Raw genomic sequence first — 17,749 nt, 5'->3', positions numbered from 1 at the left:
GGGGGATGGGGAAGTATTTATCTCTAAGTCCAAAAGAACTCCCAGCCTGTGGGCATTTATTAGTTTTAATAAGACAAAATACTAATATTGCAATCCAGTTGCATGTTTACTCATAACTAAACCCTATGCAGTTCAGTGGGACTTCTTCCCAGTTAAGGGCAAACTGAAACTGAATTTCAGGTGGTGCGACAAAGAGTGGCTTGTGACAAGGCACCAGTCATCAGTCAGTTTTTTTTCTGAATTAGAATCTCATTGCTCAGTGTAGATTTGCATTTTATGCACTGAGTTAAAAGCTTATTTTTTTTAAGTTCATTTTGCTCACCCTCAGCATTGTATGTGAATCAAGTTGAGGTTCAAAAATTAGAAATAAGGACTTCATCTTCAAATGTGATAATACATTAATCAAATATTTCCCAGCACTGTGCGGTATGGAAAAGGTTGGGAACCACGGGTCTATAGGAGTGCAGCCTGAGTTTTGCACATTTCACTACTCCATACTCTGTTAAATAAATAGTCATGTACAGGAGCTGCCTGCTTTGAATTTATTTGTTCTTCTTAATTAATCAATAATCGTATTCATAGTCTATTTATTTATAATGCCACTTTTCCCACAAACAGCTTGTGGGAAAGGTGCAATTCACAATTTTCCATTTTTGTGGAAAAGTTGCAATTCAGGACATCAGTGGATTAGCAGAACAATATCCATATTACAGTATGTAATTTTAAAAATACACTACATTGAAACATTGATAATTTAACAATTCACAGTTTATTTAAAGTGTGTCAGAACCTTAAAGAAACAGAAAATATACCAACAGGCAATTAGGATTATCAAATACATCAATATTATTATCGCTGCATTTTTTTTCCGGAAAAAAAAATCCATGTTAAGAGGCTAACAACAAACATTATCCAAAGCCATCTAGCAGGAAAAGCTACAAAGAGCAAAACTGTGCCACCCTTAGGAGTAGACTCCAACAAAATTGGGTGAAACATTCATGATTCCTTAAATTTGTATAAGAATATTGTATATCCCTTGATTTCCCAGTAGATAAGGATGGAATACCCTGGAATTTGGGTTGCTCCTGCTCATTTTCTCTTAGTAAGCAGGACAAGATTGAAGAGGGCCAGTCCAATATCCACGTGAGGGACCGACCTCCTGTCATCTTCAGTCATTTATAAAGCCCCAATAACAGGAGTAAAAAAGGACCTGTACATCAGGCACATTAAAGTAGAATTGTAGAATTAGAGAGTTGGAAGAGACCGCAAGGACCATCCAGTCCAAACCCTTGCCATGCAGGAAATCTCAGTCAAAGCATCCCCAACAGATGGCCATCCAGCCTCCATTTGAAGACTTCCAAGGAGGGAGACTCCACTACACTCTGAGGAAGGAGTTTGTTCCACTGTCGAACAGCCCTTACTGTCAGGAAGTTCTTCCTAATGTTGAGCTGCAATCTTTTCCTGGAGCTTGCATCCATTGCTCCATGTCCTGTTCTTTGGAGCAGCAGGAAACAAGCTTGTTCCCTCCTCAACATGGCATCCCTTCAAATATTTAAACAGGGCTATCATATCAGAGGAAGTTACAGGAGAATTTTTCTGCTTACTGCTTCTGGAGGACAAGAATCTTTCACAGAGCCCCACTTATTTCCTACTTTCCTCCTTTTCCTCTTTTTCTTTTTTTAAAAAGAAGACTCTACTGACTTTTCAGCATGCTTTCTCCTGCTTAACCTCCTCCTCCACTATTACCCATCCCTGGTACCTCACTCAACCTCCTCATCTCTCACCCACCTTGGCAACTTGCCAGCCCGCAAGGGTGTGGATGCTCCACGAATCTACACTTTGCTGGGGTGCCAAGAAAGGAGCAGGAAGCTGCCGCATCTGCAGATGACGCTTCCTCATGCCTGACCTCCCTCCCTGCACCTTTGTCGGAGGTGAGACAGGCCGCCACAGTTGAGGATTTTACACTTTAGTTGCTTCTGGCACAACCTGTCGCAATAATAAAGGACACAATGAGCTGCTTTTAGGGACCAATGATGACACTAACAAAATTTCACCAATGTACCATAATAACCTTGGGGTGATAATCATTACTTTACGATACCCCCTTGTAAGGCACAATCTGCAGACTTCTACAATATCAAGTATTCGGAGGGTCAAGAAACGTTGGGGGAAATGTGTAAATCTGGATGGTGACTATGTAGAGATAAGTTAACTATAAATCAAAACAAACTTTGTGTCAACTTTTTTTAAAGGTGATAATGAAAATCTTATGATGCCCCCTCATACCTCAGGCAGTCAAGGATAAACTGCAAGTCTCCCTAGAAGACGCCCCTTTTGCAGGGATAGGATTCATTGAAGATCCCTGAGAATAGAAGGGCTGAGACAGTCCTAAAGAAGATACACGAGGCATGATAAAAGCTGCAACTTTGGTCTTGATGGTGACTAGAGCAGCACTGCCTTGAACCAAAGAGCTATTGGAGAAGGGACTCCTTGGTAAAACCAGTATCAGACAAGGCCTAATCAAATTTTTAAAGGCATCATCTTACACAGCAGATGGAACATTGGATGCCATTCAGTTTTGTGCCTGGGGTCAGGCTGCAGCTGTGGTGGTCAGACTCCAACTGTGGCCCAAAAAACTGGAACATAGATTCAAAATCAAAGCAAAACCTGGCACTCCTACCGTTTCTCTGTGCCAAACTGTTTGGGGAGTCCCTTGAACCAGTTTGATGGAAGATAGGGATTAAAAGAAGAGACTTGGCTCCAGTAAAGAGAAAGGAGATTATTCAGACACTCACTTTCCTTTCAGACCACCAGGACCATTTCCTAGCAGAAAATCGTAGAATCATAGAGTTGGAAGAGATCCCAAGGGCCATCCTGTCCAACTCCCTGCCATGCAGGAGCTCACAAGCAAAGCACCCCCGACACATGACCATTCAGTCTGTTTAAAGAAAGAGACCACCAGATTCTGAGGGAGTGTGCTCCACTGTCAAACCACTCTTATTGTCAGGAAGTTCTTCCAAATGTGGAGGTGGAATCTCTTTTCCTGCAGCTTGCATCCATTGCTCCATGTTCTAGTCTCTGGAGCAGCAGAAAACAAGTTTGCTCCATCCTCAGTATGACACACCTTCAAATATTTAAACAGAGCTAACATATCCTGTTAGTCTGCAGAATCAGTATGTAGAGAGGTCTTGTAGCACCTTCGGGACTAACCAAAAGAAAGAGGTTGGCAGCGGGAGGTTTTGTAGACCTAAGTCTTCTTCCTCAAATGTACTACAGAGATCCTTATATTCAAAACAATATAAGCCCTGGAGTCAGGTTTGTCTCTGAAAATCCCTTATTCCTTTTGTGTTGCATGTCTTAAATTTTAGAGCGTAATCCTGAGGGTACAGACTGTCATATTACATATTTTGTACGTTAACAAACAGGATCAACATCACTTTTTTAAAAAAATTCCCAAAATACAAACCTGCCAGGAGCAATGCTGTATGGTGAAAGCATCCCCTGTGGATACTTCAGTAAAACCAAAGTTTGCCCTTTTCATGCCACCTTCTGTGGTCTTGGCTTTGGCTCTTTTTCTGTTAGATTTAAATTTACTACCTACACCCAGTTCGGATAATTAATATAGAGATGAAACCATGGATGTGAGGCAAAAGGATGGAAAGATCCGCCACAGTCGACTGAGTCGGCTGCGATCACAGCAGGATGGTTAATGAGTGTTAAAGGGTAAGTGATCTTGAACATAAGCGCTTGGGAGGAAAGCAGAAAAAATCTTTACTCAGCATAGTTTTCATTCTGAGTCACTGGCACTTCTCCAGCCACTCCTTCCCTCCCTGTTCCCCATGATAACACAATAGGATTCCCTGAGTGCCTGTCTGCACACAAATGCACACCCTCCACGCCTTCCTTAGTATTTTTGCAGACACCCCTTTTCAAAGCAAAGTTGCATTGCCTTCTGATGCCGGCTGGTTCTGAAGCTCCATTTTAAAAGGAAGTGAAATTTCTTGTGGTCAGGAGTCTGGAAAGCTGGTGTATGTTCACTGCCCTAAAAGGTTGGGGTGGTTTTTGCTGTCTGCAAGGTTTGTGGTTCTTACTGAGAAGAAGAAGCGTTGTCTTGGGATATCGCAGAAGGATACCTCAGATATCTCTACTGTCTGCTCATCTGCCCAAGTCTGCTTCTCACAACCCAGAGTTAAATGAAGGCTGCAGTCCTATACTCACATTGTTGTTGCTTAAAAAAGGAGGTAGGTATGGGAATAAAAAATAAATGTAGCAGCAGCTTTAAGACTAACTGGTTTTTATTTTTACACGAGCTTTCGTGGATATGAACCTACTTCTTTGGATGCAGTTTTTTGTTGTTGTGCGCCTTCAAGTTGTTTCTGACTTATGGCGACCCTAATATTTCTTGGCAAGATTTGTTCAGCGGAGTTTGCCATTGCCTTCCCCCGAGGCTGAGAGCATGTGACTTGCCCAACATCACCCAGCAGGTTTCGTGGCCCAGCTGGGAATCGAACCCTGGTCTTCAGAGTTATAGTCCAACACTCAAACCGCTACACCACACTGGTTCTCTCGGATGCAGTTTTGTTGTGGTTGTGTGCCTTCATATCATTTCTGATTTATGGAAATCCAAAGGTATCCCTATCATGTGGTTTTCTTGGTGACATTTGTTCAGAGGCGGCTTTTTGTTGTCATCCTCTGAGGCTGAGAGCATGTGACTTGCCCAAGGTCACCCAGTGGGTTTTATGGCTGAACAGGGAATCAAACCCTGGTCTCCAGAGTTGTAGCCCAATACTCAAACCACTACACCACACAGTACCAAGTGGTACTAAAGCCGCAGGTATAAAACATAGTTATTGTTGCTGTTATTTGCCATCAAATCAACTGTGACTTAAGACAACTTAAGTAAGAGATCTATCTACACATGTGGTTGGCGTGCCCACATATTCAATGACTGTTCAATTGATTTCAGACATTATTAAACAATAATGGTCGCCCTCCTCTGGACACGTGTTAAGAGGCCTGTAATCTCAGCTAATCTCTATTCCAGAACATCAAATATCTTCAGAATACCTCTATCGTGTCCAGATTAAATGTCAGGCCTCATTCCCACTACCTTTTAAACTGGATCATGAATCATTTGAACCAGTTCAAACGACCCTGGTTCCCACTTAATCCGAATCACTGAAGCGATTCTGAGAAGGGGGCCATGCTCCAGACCCATTTAACCCACGTCTTTTTGATGCTGATTTGATAAACTGATTGATGTTTTTTCGATAAATCGATTCCGTGCAAGTGTGAACCACAAGCAGATCGGAATCGATTCAAATTTCCCCTTCGGCTGAGTGGAACCAAATCATTCATGAACTGGAACCACAAGTGGGTTATTCTGATGCCAGAAAATGTGATCAGGGCAAGTGTAGTGTAAACTACAATCTGATGTTGAATTGATCCATCGATTTGGATCACACACTGATTTATCAGTAAGTGGGAATGAGGCCTCAGTTTCCTTACCTTCCTCAAATCTCTCACTAGCCTCAGACACCAGTTCAGAACCTGAACAGTTTATTCAGGGCTGCAGATCATAAGACCTTTAAAAACAAAACAGTTGGGACAACAGAACACTATGCTTTGGGCAATGATACAGGATCTCTCAAATTTAATATAACCTGGAGCAGGACAATGCAACCCTTCCGAAGGGGTTGGACCACAACTCCCATCAGCTCTGCCTATTACAGCCTTGGTGGAGGATGGTGAGAGTTGAATCCCACAACATCTGGAGAGCCATGATTCCCACTGCTGTTTAAAGGCTTCAACATATCTAAAACTTGTGTTCATTTGCTAATGCCAAATGTACCCATGAGAAAGGACCAAAAGAAAAGGACATACAGTAACAGAATGTATGAACTGATGGTACTGCTTTGTTAGAGAACAGTGGTATAATGGCAAATTTTGAAGTGCTGCCGTTCATCTTGCCAAGCCCTGAAGGACAGGCTTTTTAAAAAACGATGGCGTCAACACTGATTCATATTAGCAAAGTAGATCCAGCAATAGGAGCAGGCCTTTTGCAAGGCTTATGACTCTGGACTTCCCATTGGAGACCAAGGCACCCCAGAATACTGTGATTCATACAAGCTCTACAGCAATCCATTGCTGCTAGTGAATTCCATCTTCCAACTAAGACCTCTGTTGAACTCAAGGAAACTAGGGTCCAAAACACACTGCAGAAATAATCCAGTTTGAGGCCACTTTAACTGCCCTGGCTCAGTGCTAAGGAATCCTGGGAACTGTAGTTTATTGTGGCACCAGAGATCTCTCTGGCAGAGAAGGCTAAATGTCTCACAAAACTACAAAAGCATTCCCATCTTTTCTCCACCATCTACATTTATCGATAAGAGCAAGCACTGGTGTTGCACCATCTTGTGACTTATGCACACGTTATGTGCCTTCCAGTTGACTCCAACTTTTGGCCACCCTATCCTAGGATTTCTTGGCGAGATTTATTTGGAGGAGGCTTGCCATTGCCTTCCTCTGCCAGTGTGACATTTCCATGGCTGAGCAGAGATTCCAGCCATGCGTTATTTTACTGAAACATTATTCTTTTACCATTTTCTTTCAAAACATCACATCTTACCAAACTTTTCACTTTAACCACAGGAAACAATGTGCATGTAAATACATTCTGGGCGCCCTTTAACTGTATTTAACAAAAACACCTTTTTAGAGTTGAAGGGGAAAAAATTATTTGTGGCACTCAGAAGGGGCTTTCTAAAACCTATGAAACAGAGAAGAGCCACCTTTCTTTTCTTTCTTTCTTTCTTTCTTTTGAAGCCAGAGTCCAAGCCTCACATTTGTGCTGGTTACTGTGAGCTGCCTTAGACCCCTCTCTGGGAGAAAGGTGGCATGGAGAAGGGAAGGAAGAAAGAAAGGGAGGGAAGGGAGGGAGGGAGGAAGGAAGGAAGAGAGAGAGAGAGAGAGGGGGGGAAATAATAAAGTGAGGTAGGAATAAAGAGAGGAAGGAATGTAGAGAGGAAGGAATAAAGAAAGTGAGAGGTAGGAATAAAAAAGGAAGAGAGAGAGGAAGGAAAGAAGGAAGGGAAAAAAAGGAAGGAAGGAATAGGAAGGAAGGAATAACAAGAAAAAGTTAGGAAGGAAGAGAGAAGAAGGAAAGAAGGAAGGAAGGAAGGAAGGAAGAAAGAAAAAGGAAGGAAGGAAGGAAGGAAGGAAGAGAGGAAAGAAGGAAGAAGGAAGGAAGAAGGGAATAACAAGAAAAAGGAAGGAAGGAGGAGAGAGGAAGGAAAGAAGCAAGAAAGAATCACAGAATCGTAGAGTTGGGCCATCCAGTCCAACCTCCTTCCATGCAGGAAATCACAATCAAAGCAGGAATGAAAAGAAGGAAGGAAGGAAAGAAGGAAGGAATAAAAAGAAGGAAGGAAAGAAGAGAGAGAGAGAGAGGAAGGAATAGAAAGGAAGAAAGGAGGAGAGAGAGACACAGAGAGAGGAAGGGGAAGGAAGGAAAGAAAGAAAGAAAGAAAGAAAGGGAAGGAGGGAAGATAGGAGGAGGGAGAGAGGAGGGGGATAGGGAAGAAGGGGGCTGAGTCCAGGGGAGGCTGGGGGCGGAGGAGGGGGCCTGGGCCTGAGGCTCCGGGGGAGGGGCGGGGAAAGGCACTGACGGAGGAGGAGGAGGAGGAGGAAGGGGCGGCCCCCAGAAACTCTGGGAAGGAGGAGGCAGGGAAAGAGGAGGGAAGGAGGGCCGAGGGAAGGCAGCGGGGCTCTGGGCGGCGCCTGGTGGAAGCGGGGAGGGTCGGGCCACTTGGCCGACGAAGAGCAAGGAGACGGAGACTGAGGAGGAGGACTCGGGGCCCGGGCTTCGGAGGAGGCGGGGGCGGAGGCTGCCAGCATGGACTGGGGCACGGAGCTCTGGGTAAGCCCTCTCCCCCCGTCCCCCCAGACCCTTCCCCAGACTTCGGCCTCCCCCTCCCCCGCCCTGCCCTTAGCACTAGCCCCTTGTCTTCTGCTTCTTGTTGTTCTTGGCCCTCAAGCCCTTTCCGACTCAGGGACGCCCTCCCATGGAGGTTCTCTTGCAAGGTTTTCTCCCCCCAGGAGGCTGAGAGAGTGTCACTCTCCCGCCCCCCCCCCAAGGGACTCCATGGCAGGGCTGGGATTCACAGCCTGCTCTCTAGACTCCCTCCCCCCTCCCTCCCTCCCTCCCTCTATCTATCTATCTATCTATCTATCTATCTATCTATCTTCTTCCTTTCCCCCTTCCCTTCATTTTCCTCCCTTCATTCTTTCCTCCTTCCTTCCTTCCTTCCTTCCTTCTTTCCTTCCTGTCCTCCCTTTTCCTCCCTTGCTTCCTCCCTCCCTCCCTTCCTTATTTTCTTCATTCCCTCTCTTTCCTTCTCTTCTTCCTCCCTCCCTCCTTCCCTCTCTTTCTTAGCAAGAGACAGATTTGTTCAGGGAAGGCTTCCCTCTCTTTTCCTCCCTCCCTTTCTCTTTCCATCCTCCTTCCTTCCTCCCTTTTCCTCCCTCTCCCCCCCCCCTCTCTTTCTTGGCAAGAGAGAGACTTGTTCAGGGAAGGCTGAGAGAGTGTGACTGCTGCACAGTCACCCACTGGGTTTCCATGGCCCCATTTCTCCTTCCCTCCCCCAACTCCTTCCCAGACTTTGGCCCTATTCCTTCCCTATCCACCCCTTTTGCCTCCCTTCCCACTCACTCACCCTTTTTTCTGATTCCTAGAACCCCTTACTGTTGTTGCTGCTGCTGTTTTTTGATGTTGTGTGTCTTCAAGTCCTTTCTGACCAGTGTTGCCAACAAGCCTCAAAGATGTTCCCCTGAATGTTTTACCAAAATCTCCCAAATCCCCCAATATTTACCATCAAAATCCCCGGACATTTCTGACTCATGGCCACCCTCTCTTGGGGTTTCCTTGGCAAGGTTTGTTCAGAGGAGGCTCGCCATGGCCTTCCTCTGAGGCTGAGAGAGTGTGACTCACCCACCTGAGTGGGTTTCTATGGCTGAGCCAGGATTCGAACCCAGAGTCATAGTCCAATGTCAAACAGCTAGTCCACACTGGCTGCAACAATCCGCTTTCAAAAGCTTGGTCTTCTTCCCAGGGTGTCCAGATGTCTTCACCGCAAAGGAAGGCACCACAAAATGGAAGCCATTTAAGAAAAAGGGAGGACAGGACTCAAGAAAAGCTCCAAACATTCCTAGAAATGTAAATGCATGCTTCTTAGTCATGCTCAAAATGGAGGATGTTTTAGAATACCTCCTGGGCAGAAGGCTGGAATGGAGGACATGTCCTGGAAGAGGAGGAGGTCTGTCCTGCCCTGAGGCAAACTCTCCAATGGGGTTTTCTTGGCAATATGAGTTCAGAGAAGGTTTGCCATGGCCTTCCTCTGAGGTTGAGAGAGTGTGGCTTGCCCATTCTCGGTGGTTGTGCTTACTATGTGTCTTTTCTTTCTCAACCCGGAGCCATTTCCCATCCTTGTTTCTTTGGCTCCGTCTACACTGCAGAAATAATGCAATTTGACGCCACATTAACTGCCCTGGCTCCATGCTATGGAATCCTTGGATTTGGACTTTTGGAGGAGATTTTGCCTTCTCAGTCAAAGAGCAGTAGAGCCACAGCAAACTGCAAATCCCAGGGCTCCATAGCATAGAACTAGCGGAGTGACTAGATGTCCTCTTTTTCCAGGGCATATTCTACATTTCAGTCTTCTGTCCAGAGGAAATTCCAAAAATGTCCTCTCTTTTGAGCATGACTAAGCAGCATGAATTTATATTTATGTGAGGGGTTTTGGTTTTTACTTGGTCATGTCCTCAATTTTTCTTGAATATCCTACATTTTGCGGTGCCTTGTCCTCCTTTGCGGTTAAGACATCTGATCACCCTGGGAGCCAGGGCAGCTAAAGTGGTGTCAAACTGCATTAATTCTCCAGTGTGGCAGCAGCCCTGGTCCTCTCACCTGGTGACCCTAGTGGTTGTCTTCTCTTTCTTCTGCCACCCTTCTCTGCCCCATGGGTGAATATTTTTAGCTTTTAGGGGTCATAGATGGACCCCCCACGCACACACACAAATCCATGGGGATGGGATCTGGATCTTTCCACATCACTAGAAAGGATATTGCTTCCAGCTTGCAAAAGGAATATGTGTGCATTAACAGTGATTAACATTCTTTAGGCAGGGCAAAGCCAACCCATGTGAAAGAAAAGGAGTTACTTTTCCATTCTGGATGTTTGAGTCTTAAAAGCTAAAGTTAAACCCACCCTAGTTGCCCCTACTAGTTGTTGTCATTGTGTTCCTTCAAGTCATTTACAATTTAGGTTCATTTTAGGGTTGCCATATCATTGGAGTTTTCTTGGCATGTTTTCCCAATTTGGGGGGGAAGGCAAGGTACTACTACTACTACTACTAAATTCTTAAGAGGGCGTGTGCCATTGCCATCCTCTGAGGCTGAAGAGTGTGGCTTGCCCAAAGTCACCAGTGGGTTTCCATGGCTGAGCTGGGATTCGAATCCTAGTCTCTAGAGTCATAGTCCAATGCTCAAACCAACACACCACACTGGCTTTGTTGTTGTTGTGTACTATCAAGTTGTTTCCAATTCATGGTAACTCGAATCTACATGGGATTTTCTTGGCAAGTTTGTTCAGAGGGGGTTTGCCATCCTCTGAGACTGAGAGAGTGTGACTTGCCCAAGATCACCTATTAGGTTTACATGGCGTAGCCCAACACTCAAACCATTATGCGACTGTGGTTTATGCTACTGGGCACTTATCTTTTCAGTCCAGCAACAGTAACCCTATGTTTGTCACTTTTAGGGATGGGGGAAGAAAAAGAAAAAGAGAGAATGAGTGAATGCTTGTGTCTCAATTGTTGTGTTGATAATTGTGGGTTGTGCACTGCCATCTCCCCTTGAACCCTGAAGTGGCATGAGCCATTTTGGCTCTTCTGCTTCTGTGCCAAGATCCCTTTGCCTGCTGGGATGGACAGCAGTGTTGTGATTTAAGAATTGGATGCCCCAGTTTCTTCGGCAACATTGTATGCGTGATGTGCTGTTTTGCTGTTGCTGGTGAGATTTTTTGGACTGTTCAGTTGTATCGTATATTTGCAGGCCAATTTTTGCTGATGCTAGTAAGTGTGTCAATAAACATGTTGGCTGGGATGACCAAGAAAGTATTGGTCCAAAACACATTGCAGAAATAATCTAGTTTGATACCACTTTAACTTCCCTGGCTCTTTGTGAGAGCTCTGGTGCCACAATAAACTACAATTCCCAGGATTCCCTAGCACTGAGTCAGGGCATTTACAGCAGTCTCAAACTGGATTACCTTTGCAGCATGTTTTGGACCATTGTTTACGTGAACTTCCCAAAAACTTTGCAATAAGAAAGTTGTTCAAGAAAAGAAACATAATGGGAAAAGTCCAGGGATTTTTTTATCCAAGAATTCAACTATTCATGACTTAAAAATATTAAAAAATAATATAAATTCCAAAAGCAAACCTTGATTTTGCCATTTTATATAAGGGACACCATTTCACTATCCCATTGTGTTTAATGGGACTTGAGCATTCATGGGTTTTGGTACCCATGTGGGGTCCTGAAACCAAACCCCAGCAGATACTAAGGGCCCACTGTACTTTAAAAATACAATGCAGAGAGTAGGAAGAAATAGTCAGTTCTTGCCATGGAAGGATGTAAATTGTATAGTGCTTTCTTTTCACCCAGGCCTGTATTGGTACTGCCACTTTTAAACTTGTTCATAAAACTTTTGGAGATAGAGGTGAGCACTCAGTTGGCTGTGATTGTCGATGGCACCACATTACTGAGGATGGTTAAGACAAACAATTGGAAAAAGGATTGTGAGGAGCTCCAAAAGGATCTCCCCCCCATGTGGAAATGTGTGGATGTTCAAGTCCCATTAAATACCTGGGGGAAGTAAAATGGTGTCCCTTATATAAAATGGCAAAATCAGGGTTTGATTTTCAGAATTTATATCATTTTAAAATATTTTCAAGCCATGGACACTTGAATCCATGGATAAAGAATCTGTGGATACAGCCGGCTGACTGTAGAATAGTTCTTCTTAGGATGCCTCAAGAAATCTTTGGGGTTGCTTTGACTGAGGATCATTATCCTTTTAGTGGTCTTGCTTTACATAAAGTCAGAGTCACTGGTGAATGGAAAATGGAGGGGTTTGTACCAAAGTAGGACAAAACAGATCGGGATAGAGGCTTCAGTAGCTGGGGAGAGAAAACAGCTACCAAAATGTAGCTAAATCTGGTTTTACATATAAGAAAGAAAATTCCCACTATTTGAAACACTGTACAGAGGAGAATTTAATGTTAGGAGAAATGGACAGATATCTTTTTGACAAAAAGTGAACTCAAGCAAAGGATTGGATTTTTCTCATCTTCACTCCTTGTTTTAAATCCCCAGAAGTACTTTTTGGGTCCCCATAGTCATCATCCCCTTTCCCTTGTATCAGTCTCAGTTTTTTCACATGGAAGATACACGATCCTAAAGGTGTCTTTGTCACCCCTTCGGCAAAACTGATGTGTCTAATCTACTTAGAGCAGAGATTAACTCTTGCTTGGGTTTCTAGAGTAGGGCAGGCTATTAATGGCGCCAGGGTTGGAATCCCAGCTCCATCATGGAAACCCACTGGGCAAAAAAAAAAAAAACCCTATAATGGGTTTTCCTTAGGGTCACTATATAAGTGAGAAACGATTTGAGGGCACACACATTTGAGAGGCAAAGTTTATCATCACTAGGAGAAATAATTCTGGCCCTGAAGTGTTAGTTTCTTAAGGATTTCACTGACAGAAGAGAATGGCCAGCAATTGAACTGTTTCCTCTTGGATCTGCAACACTTAATATAACCTTGTTTATCAGGCTCTTGGATTCTGGTCCCATCTTGAGGGTGTACTAGGGGCTGTGTAGAATCACCCCAAAATTGGGTTAATATCATATGTGGCTTCGGGTTATACTTAATTCTGAATGTCATCGCTCCACAGTGCAGTTTTATACTGGGAGTTTGAATTGTCATTGAGATCAGTAGATTTAGTTTGGGCTGCTTGTTTTGTTTTTGATTTTTTTTACACCCAAGCCAATTCTCATTTAGTTAATGACTTGCCCTGGTAGCTTTTGCCTATAGGAAATCATGCAAACTGTACATTTAGCTTGTATTACCAATACAGAAGTGATTTAAGATCCCAACCAACCATGGTTGTTTTTTTTTTTATTACAGGTACACCTACTATTACATAGTTGTAGCAAAACGGTGTGTGTTTGTTATGCTTGTGTGAGTACGATTGTCACAGTTGGTAGTCTTGTCATTCAGCTTTTCCCCAACTAGAAATACTGTCTGCTGTGTATGGAAGGGTGTCTTGCAGTCTTAATTCAGTCAAGATGAATTCATACCAACAGTTTTCTCACTACGTGGTTGGCTGCGTGTTTTGATTTTGCTGAGTCCGGGACAGAATCAAAGCTATTGTTTCTTGCATCTATTACCTCTGTCTACATTTTTGCCAGACATAAAGTGCCTATATTTAGTACCTAGAGATGGGGAGGGGGGTCTCTCTGTCTCTCTCTCTCTCTTTTAATGGGAATTCTGCACTTAAACTTTGAGAATAAGGAAGACCCATGGGTTTTACAGAGTTGGAATTCCAGTGCATTTTTTCTGCACTGATATGAGGAGGCAATTTGCAGAGACGAATCAATGAGCACAAAGGGGTATTTTACACCTCCATTCTTTGCTTGAAATGGCCCCAGCTGGCTGTTTTTTCTGGTTCCCAGTTAGGCATTAAGACTGGAAGAACCTTGGTTGGAGTTGTTGTGTGCAAGTAATTTCCGACTTATGGTGACCATAAGGCTATCATGAGGTTTTCTTGGCAAGATTTGTTCAGGGAAGGTTTGCCATTTCCTTTCCTTGAGGCTGAGAGCATGTGACGTGCCCAAGGTCACCCAGTTGGTTTCATGGCTGAGCTAGAAATTGAACCCCCAAATCACTACATCAGAGTAGAGGAGGAGATTTTGGGGGCGAAATCAGAGTGACCAAACATCCTTCTATTCCAGGACATGTCCTCAATTTCAACCTTCTGTCCAAGAGGAATCCTAACATGTCCATTTTGAGCATGACTACGAAGCATGGATTTATAGCCCTGAGTGTTTTTAGCTCTTATTTTGTAGTGTCCTACTCTTTTATCTGGTCATCCTGGGTGAAATCAGCACTGAAGCACACTTATGCTTGCTGAGCCTCCCTCTGCCCCAGTATGAACAATAGCAAGTGGATGTATGCTTACTATTATAGTTTTGCCTTTGGTTGCAAAGTGCACTGGCATTTCTCTTTGAAGCAGAAGATAAAGAGGTCTGTACTGAATTCTTCCTCTGCAGATCTGTTTAACCTGTTGTCTGTTGTTTATGCTGTACTACATGATCTCTGGGTGTGGCCTCTAAGGTATTTTTTCACCTTTAGATGGATCAAAGAATCCCAGAGATTTGCAGACCTTTGGTTGTGAGTCTCTTTATGCATACAGTCTAAAGTGTCCTGTTTATATTGATAAATTGGGTGGGATCAAACATTCTAGTATTTATCATCCAGCCAGTGCTGTTTGTGTTTGGCAGTATATTGTCTGTTCCTTTCAACATGTTCCCTTGCTATTGTCTTCCCTTTCCATATTATTTGGGATCTAAAGTTTCTTTTTGCTCTCTGCGGTTCATACTGCATAATCTGTGTCCCAGTTTCTTTTACGAGCAGCAATGGAGTGATCCCATTACTTTTGAAAGAAGTTTTTTAATGACACTTCAGAAATACTGTATACCCAAATAGTTCATAGAATCACACTTATCATGGGAAGTGAGTCCTGTAATTTGTTTTGGTTTCTTAAGGGAAAGAGCTTTTGCTGGTTCTCAGTGGTATTTGTTAAGGACTGACACCAATCTTGGGAAGTTTCTGGATAGATTCAGAAGTGAGCTGGGGTATAGTAGTGAAAAATCTGTTATAAACAAAGGTCTGACTCTTTCAGAAAGCTTTTTGTAATATCGATCTTTATGTGTTACTTTCTGTATATATACATTTGAATTTGTTGTTTTTGTATGCCTACAAGTTGTTTCTGATTTATGGCGACCCTAAGACAAACTTAGCATGGGGTTTTCTTGGCAAGAAGTGTTGAGAGGATTTAGACCAAGTCAATTTTGCTTGGTTAGCTGAACTCTTTTTAGAGTTCATCCCACAATTGCCTTCATCTTTTGCTCTCTTACATGGTTCTAACTTTAAAATCCCACATATGCTTAACCTGAGAGTAAGTCCCATTGGATTTGAGATCTGAATATAGGGTTACCGTGGGCCCTTGGTTCCACTGGGGTTTGGTTCCAGGATCCCAAAATCCATGGATGTTCAAATCCCATTAAATAGAATGGATAGTAAAATGGTGTCCCTTGTATGAAGTGACCAAATCAAAGTTTGATTTTTGTAATTTATTTGTTTATGGAATATTTTCAAGCCATGGATAAAAAAAATCCTTGGATACAGAGGACCGACTGTACATTGTAAAGGAGTTCATCACCTGCACACAGCCTTGATGTTTTATAAGGAGTAGGGAGTAGCTTAGCTTTCGTCTCATTCTTGTGCAGTTTTCCACTTTCCTATCCTGGGGTAAGGGCACATAGTTACTTTGGACTGAACTTTCTAAACTAAAGTGAAGTTTAGTCTAATTTCTTCTCACTGTTTACTTTAAAAAAATAAAGTGACTGCAGTGATGCAGATTCTGCCTGATTTTGCTGGCATTCAATGCAGATATCTATTTCCCCTGTGCAGTTAAAATATTTGTCTTGCTTACAAAAAAAAACCCTACATGCCATCTCTGGCCATTTAAGCCTCCAGCATTTCCTCTTAATATGTTGGCATTTTCTATAAAACCAGCTGACTTCTTGGCAGTAGCTGCTGTTCCTTTTTTGTTTGTGTTGACTTAGATACAGTTGTTGTTTTTTAAAAGTCAGATCTTCTTCCTGATGTCTGCAAGGACCTTGTAGGAATTGGTGCACACCTAGTAGGAATGAAACCAATGGTGTCTCAAACAAGAGTGTCCAGAAAGCGGCTTTACATAAACAAACTGGATGCCCTCCTTCCATTTTTAGTGGCTCCTTCTAGGCATATTGGGGGAGGTATTGTTTGTGAAAGTGGTAAGTCCCCTGACATACATTTTAATTATGCATTTATTAAACTATTGTTTAATAATGGGATCTTGAAGCAGTCTCTCTTTTTTAAGACAAATCTTTTTTCTCCCACACTAAATTTGTTTATATGGGGGTTTGGGTGTGTGTGCTAGAGCTTAAGAAGGTAATGTATTTTTTCCCCTACTGCAAAGTCATTGGTTCAGAAAATAAGTTTCAAAGAGTGAGATTCGACAAGGGATCTATCTCTCTGCAGTAGCTAAGGAAAGGAATTGAGAGATGGTGAGCACCCTTTACACATTATGCTTTTTGCCCAAATGTTCATAGTCTCTTGTGTGTGTGTGTGTGTTTTTGGAGGCTCCTTAATGTGTTGACGTTTTTTGTAAACATGCACCAAACACATTTGCAAACATGAGTCTTCTCTTGTTTGCTTTTTGTAAATATGCACCAAACACATTTGCAAACATGGATATTTTGTTGTTGTGTGTCTTCACTTTATTTCTAACTTATGGCGACCCTATGCCAGGGATTTGTTGGCAGAATTTGTTCAGAGGGGTTTTGCCCAGGGTGACCAGATGTCCTCCTTTCCCAGGGCATGCCCTACATTTCAACCTTCTGTCCAGGAGGAATCGCAAAATGTCCTTCATTTTAAGCAGGACCATGGAGCATGTATTTATATTTCTATGAATGTTTTAGCTTTTATTTGGTGCCTTTGTTGTTAGGACATTGGTTCATGTCCTTGTCTTCCTCTGAGGCGGAGAGAGTGTGACTTGCCCAAGGTCATCCAGTGGGTTTCCATGCTCAAGCAGGGATTTGAACCCTAATCTCTCAGTGTGCTAGTCCAGCCTTCAAACCACTCCACCCCACTGGCATCCTGCATCTATGCAACTTCCATTCTTGTGTATGTGTTTGGTTGCAAAGCTGGATCAATGCCTTGCATTATGTGTCTCAATACCCAACTGGATGAGGCCTCCAGCCTTTCCAAAGGAAACAGAGTGCATTATTTTTGTTTTTCATTTTGTCACTTTGCTGTCATTGGGCAGCTCAGCGTTTGAATAATCTCTTAGTCTCATTCTGGTCTTGCCACTCTAAATACAATGGTTAGAAGATTGGGTTATAAATAAAACAATTACTTGTGGCTGCACGCCTTGGTTGTCCAGGAACCTGTTCACCTGACCTTACCGCTTCTTCCACCACTACCCTGGGTGTGCATATACACGTGGGGTGTGTGTATGTGTGTCTGTGTGTTTCGAACACAAAGCTGGCCTAGTCTGTTGGGGGTGAAGCCTTAGTTGCTATGGAGATTGGCTTGCAGTTTAATGCATTGGGAAGGGGGAGGAAGAAACAGAGGTGGAGAAGCTGATGTGTGTTTTGACTGTGAAGTGGAGGAAATTGGATCCCCTTGGGTTGTGGGGGCGAAGGGTGCCAAAGATTGAGTAATTTGGAAGAGAGTGGGAGGGGTAGGTCTGCTGGCAAGAAAGCTGCTTGCTTGCTTGCTTATTGTAAATCCCAGCCACTTCCAGAAGGTTTTCTTAGAATCATAGAATTGGAAGACACCACAAGGGCAATCCAGTCCAA

The 17,749-nt window shown here is 43.3% G+C and overlaps 1 protein-coding gene across 2 annotated transcripts in view; it reads left to right on the top strand.

Moving 5' to 3' along the window:
* Nucleotides 1-7,772: 7,772 nt before the first annotated feature.
* TRIP10 (thyroid hormone receptor interactor 10) overlaps nt 7,773-17,749 on the top strand; it is a 106,387-nt gene continuing 96,410 nt past the window's right edge. For both annotated transcript variants that reach the window (XM_089486346.1, XM_089486339.1), the window contains exon 1: nt 7,773-7,918. In XM_089486346.1, the coding sequence (XP_089342472.1) occupies nt 7,895-7,918 (24 nt within the window). In that variant the 5' untranslated portion in view covers nt 7,773-7,894. The remainder of the gene's footprint in view (nt 7,919-17,749) is intronic.

The sequence above is a fragment of the Sceloporus occidentalis genome, unplaced genomic scaffold (assembly GCF_023333645.1).
Source record: "Sceloporus occidentalis isolate IW3139 unplaced genomic scaffold, rSceOcc1.0.p SCAF_1, whole genome shotgun sequence".
NCBI lineage: Eukaryota > Metazoa > Chordata > Lepidosauria > Squamata > Phrynosomatidae > Sceloporus > Sceloporus occidentalis.
The sequence above is the reverse complement of the archived record's forward strand: the minus strand, read 5'-3'. Positions and strand labels throughout refer to the sequence as shown.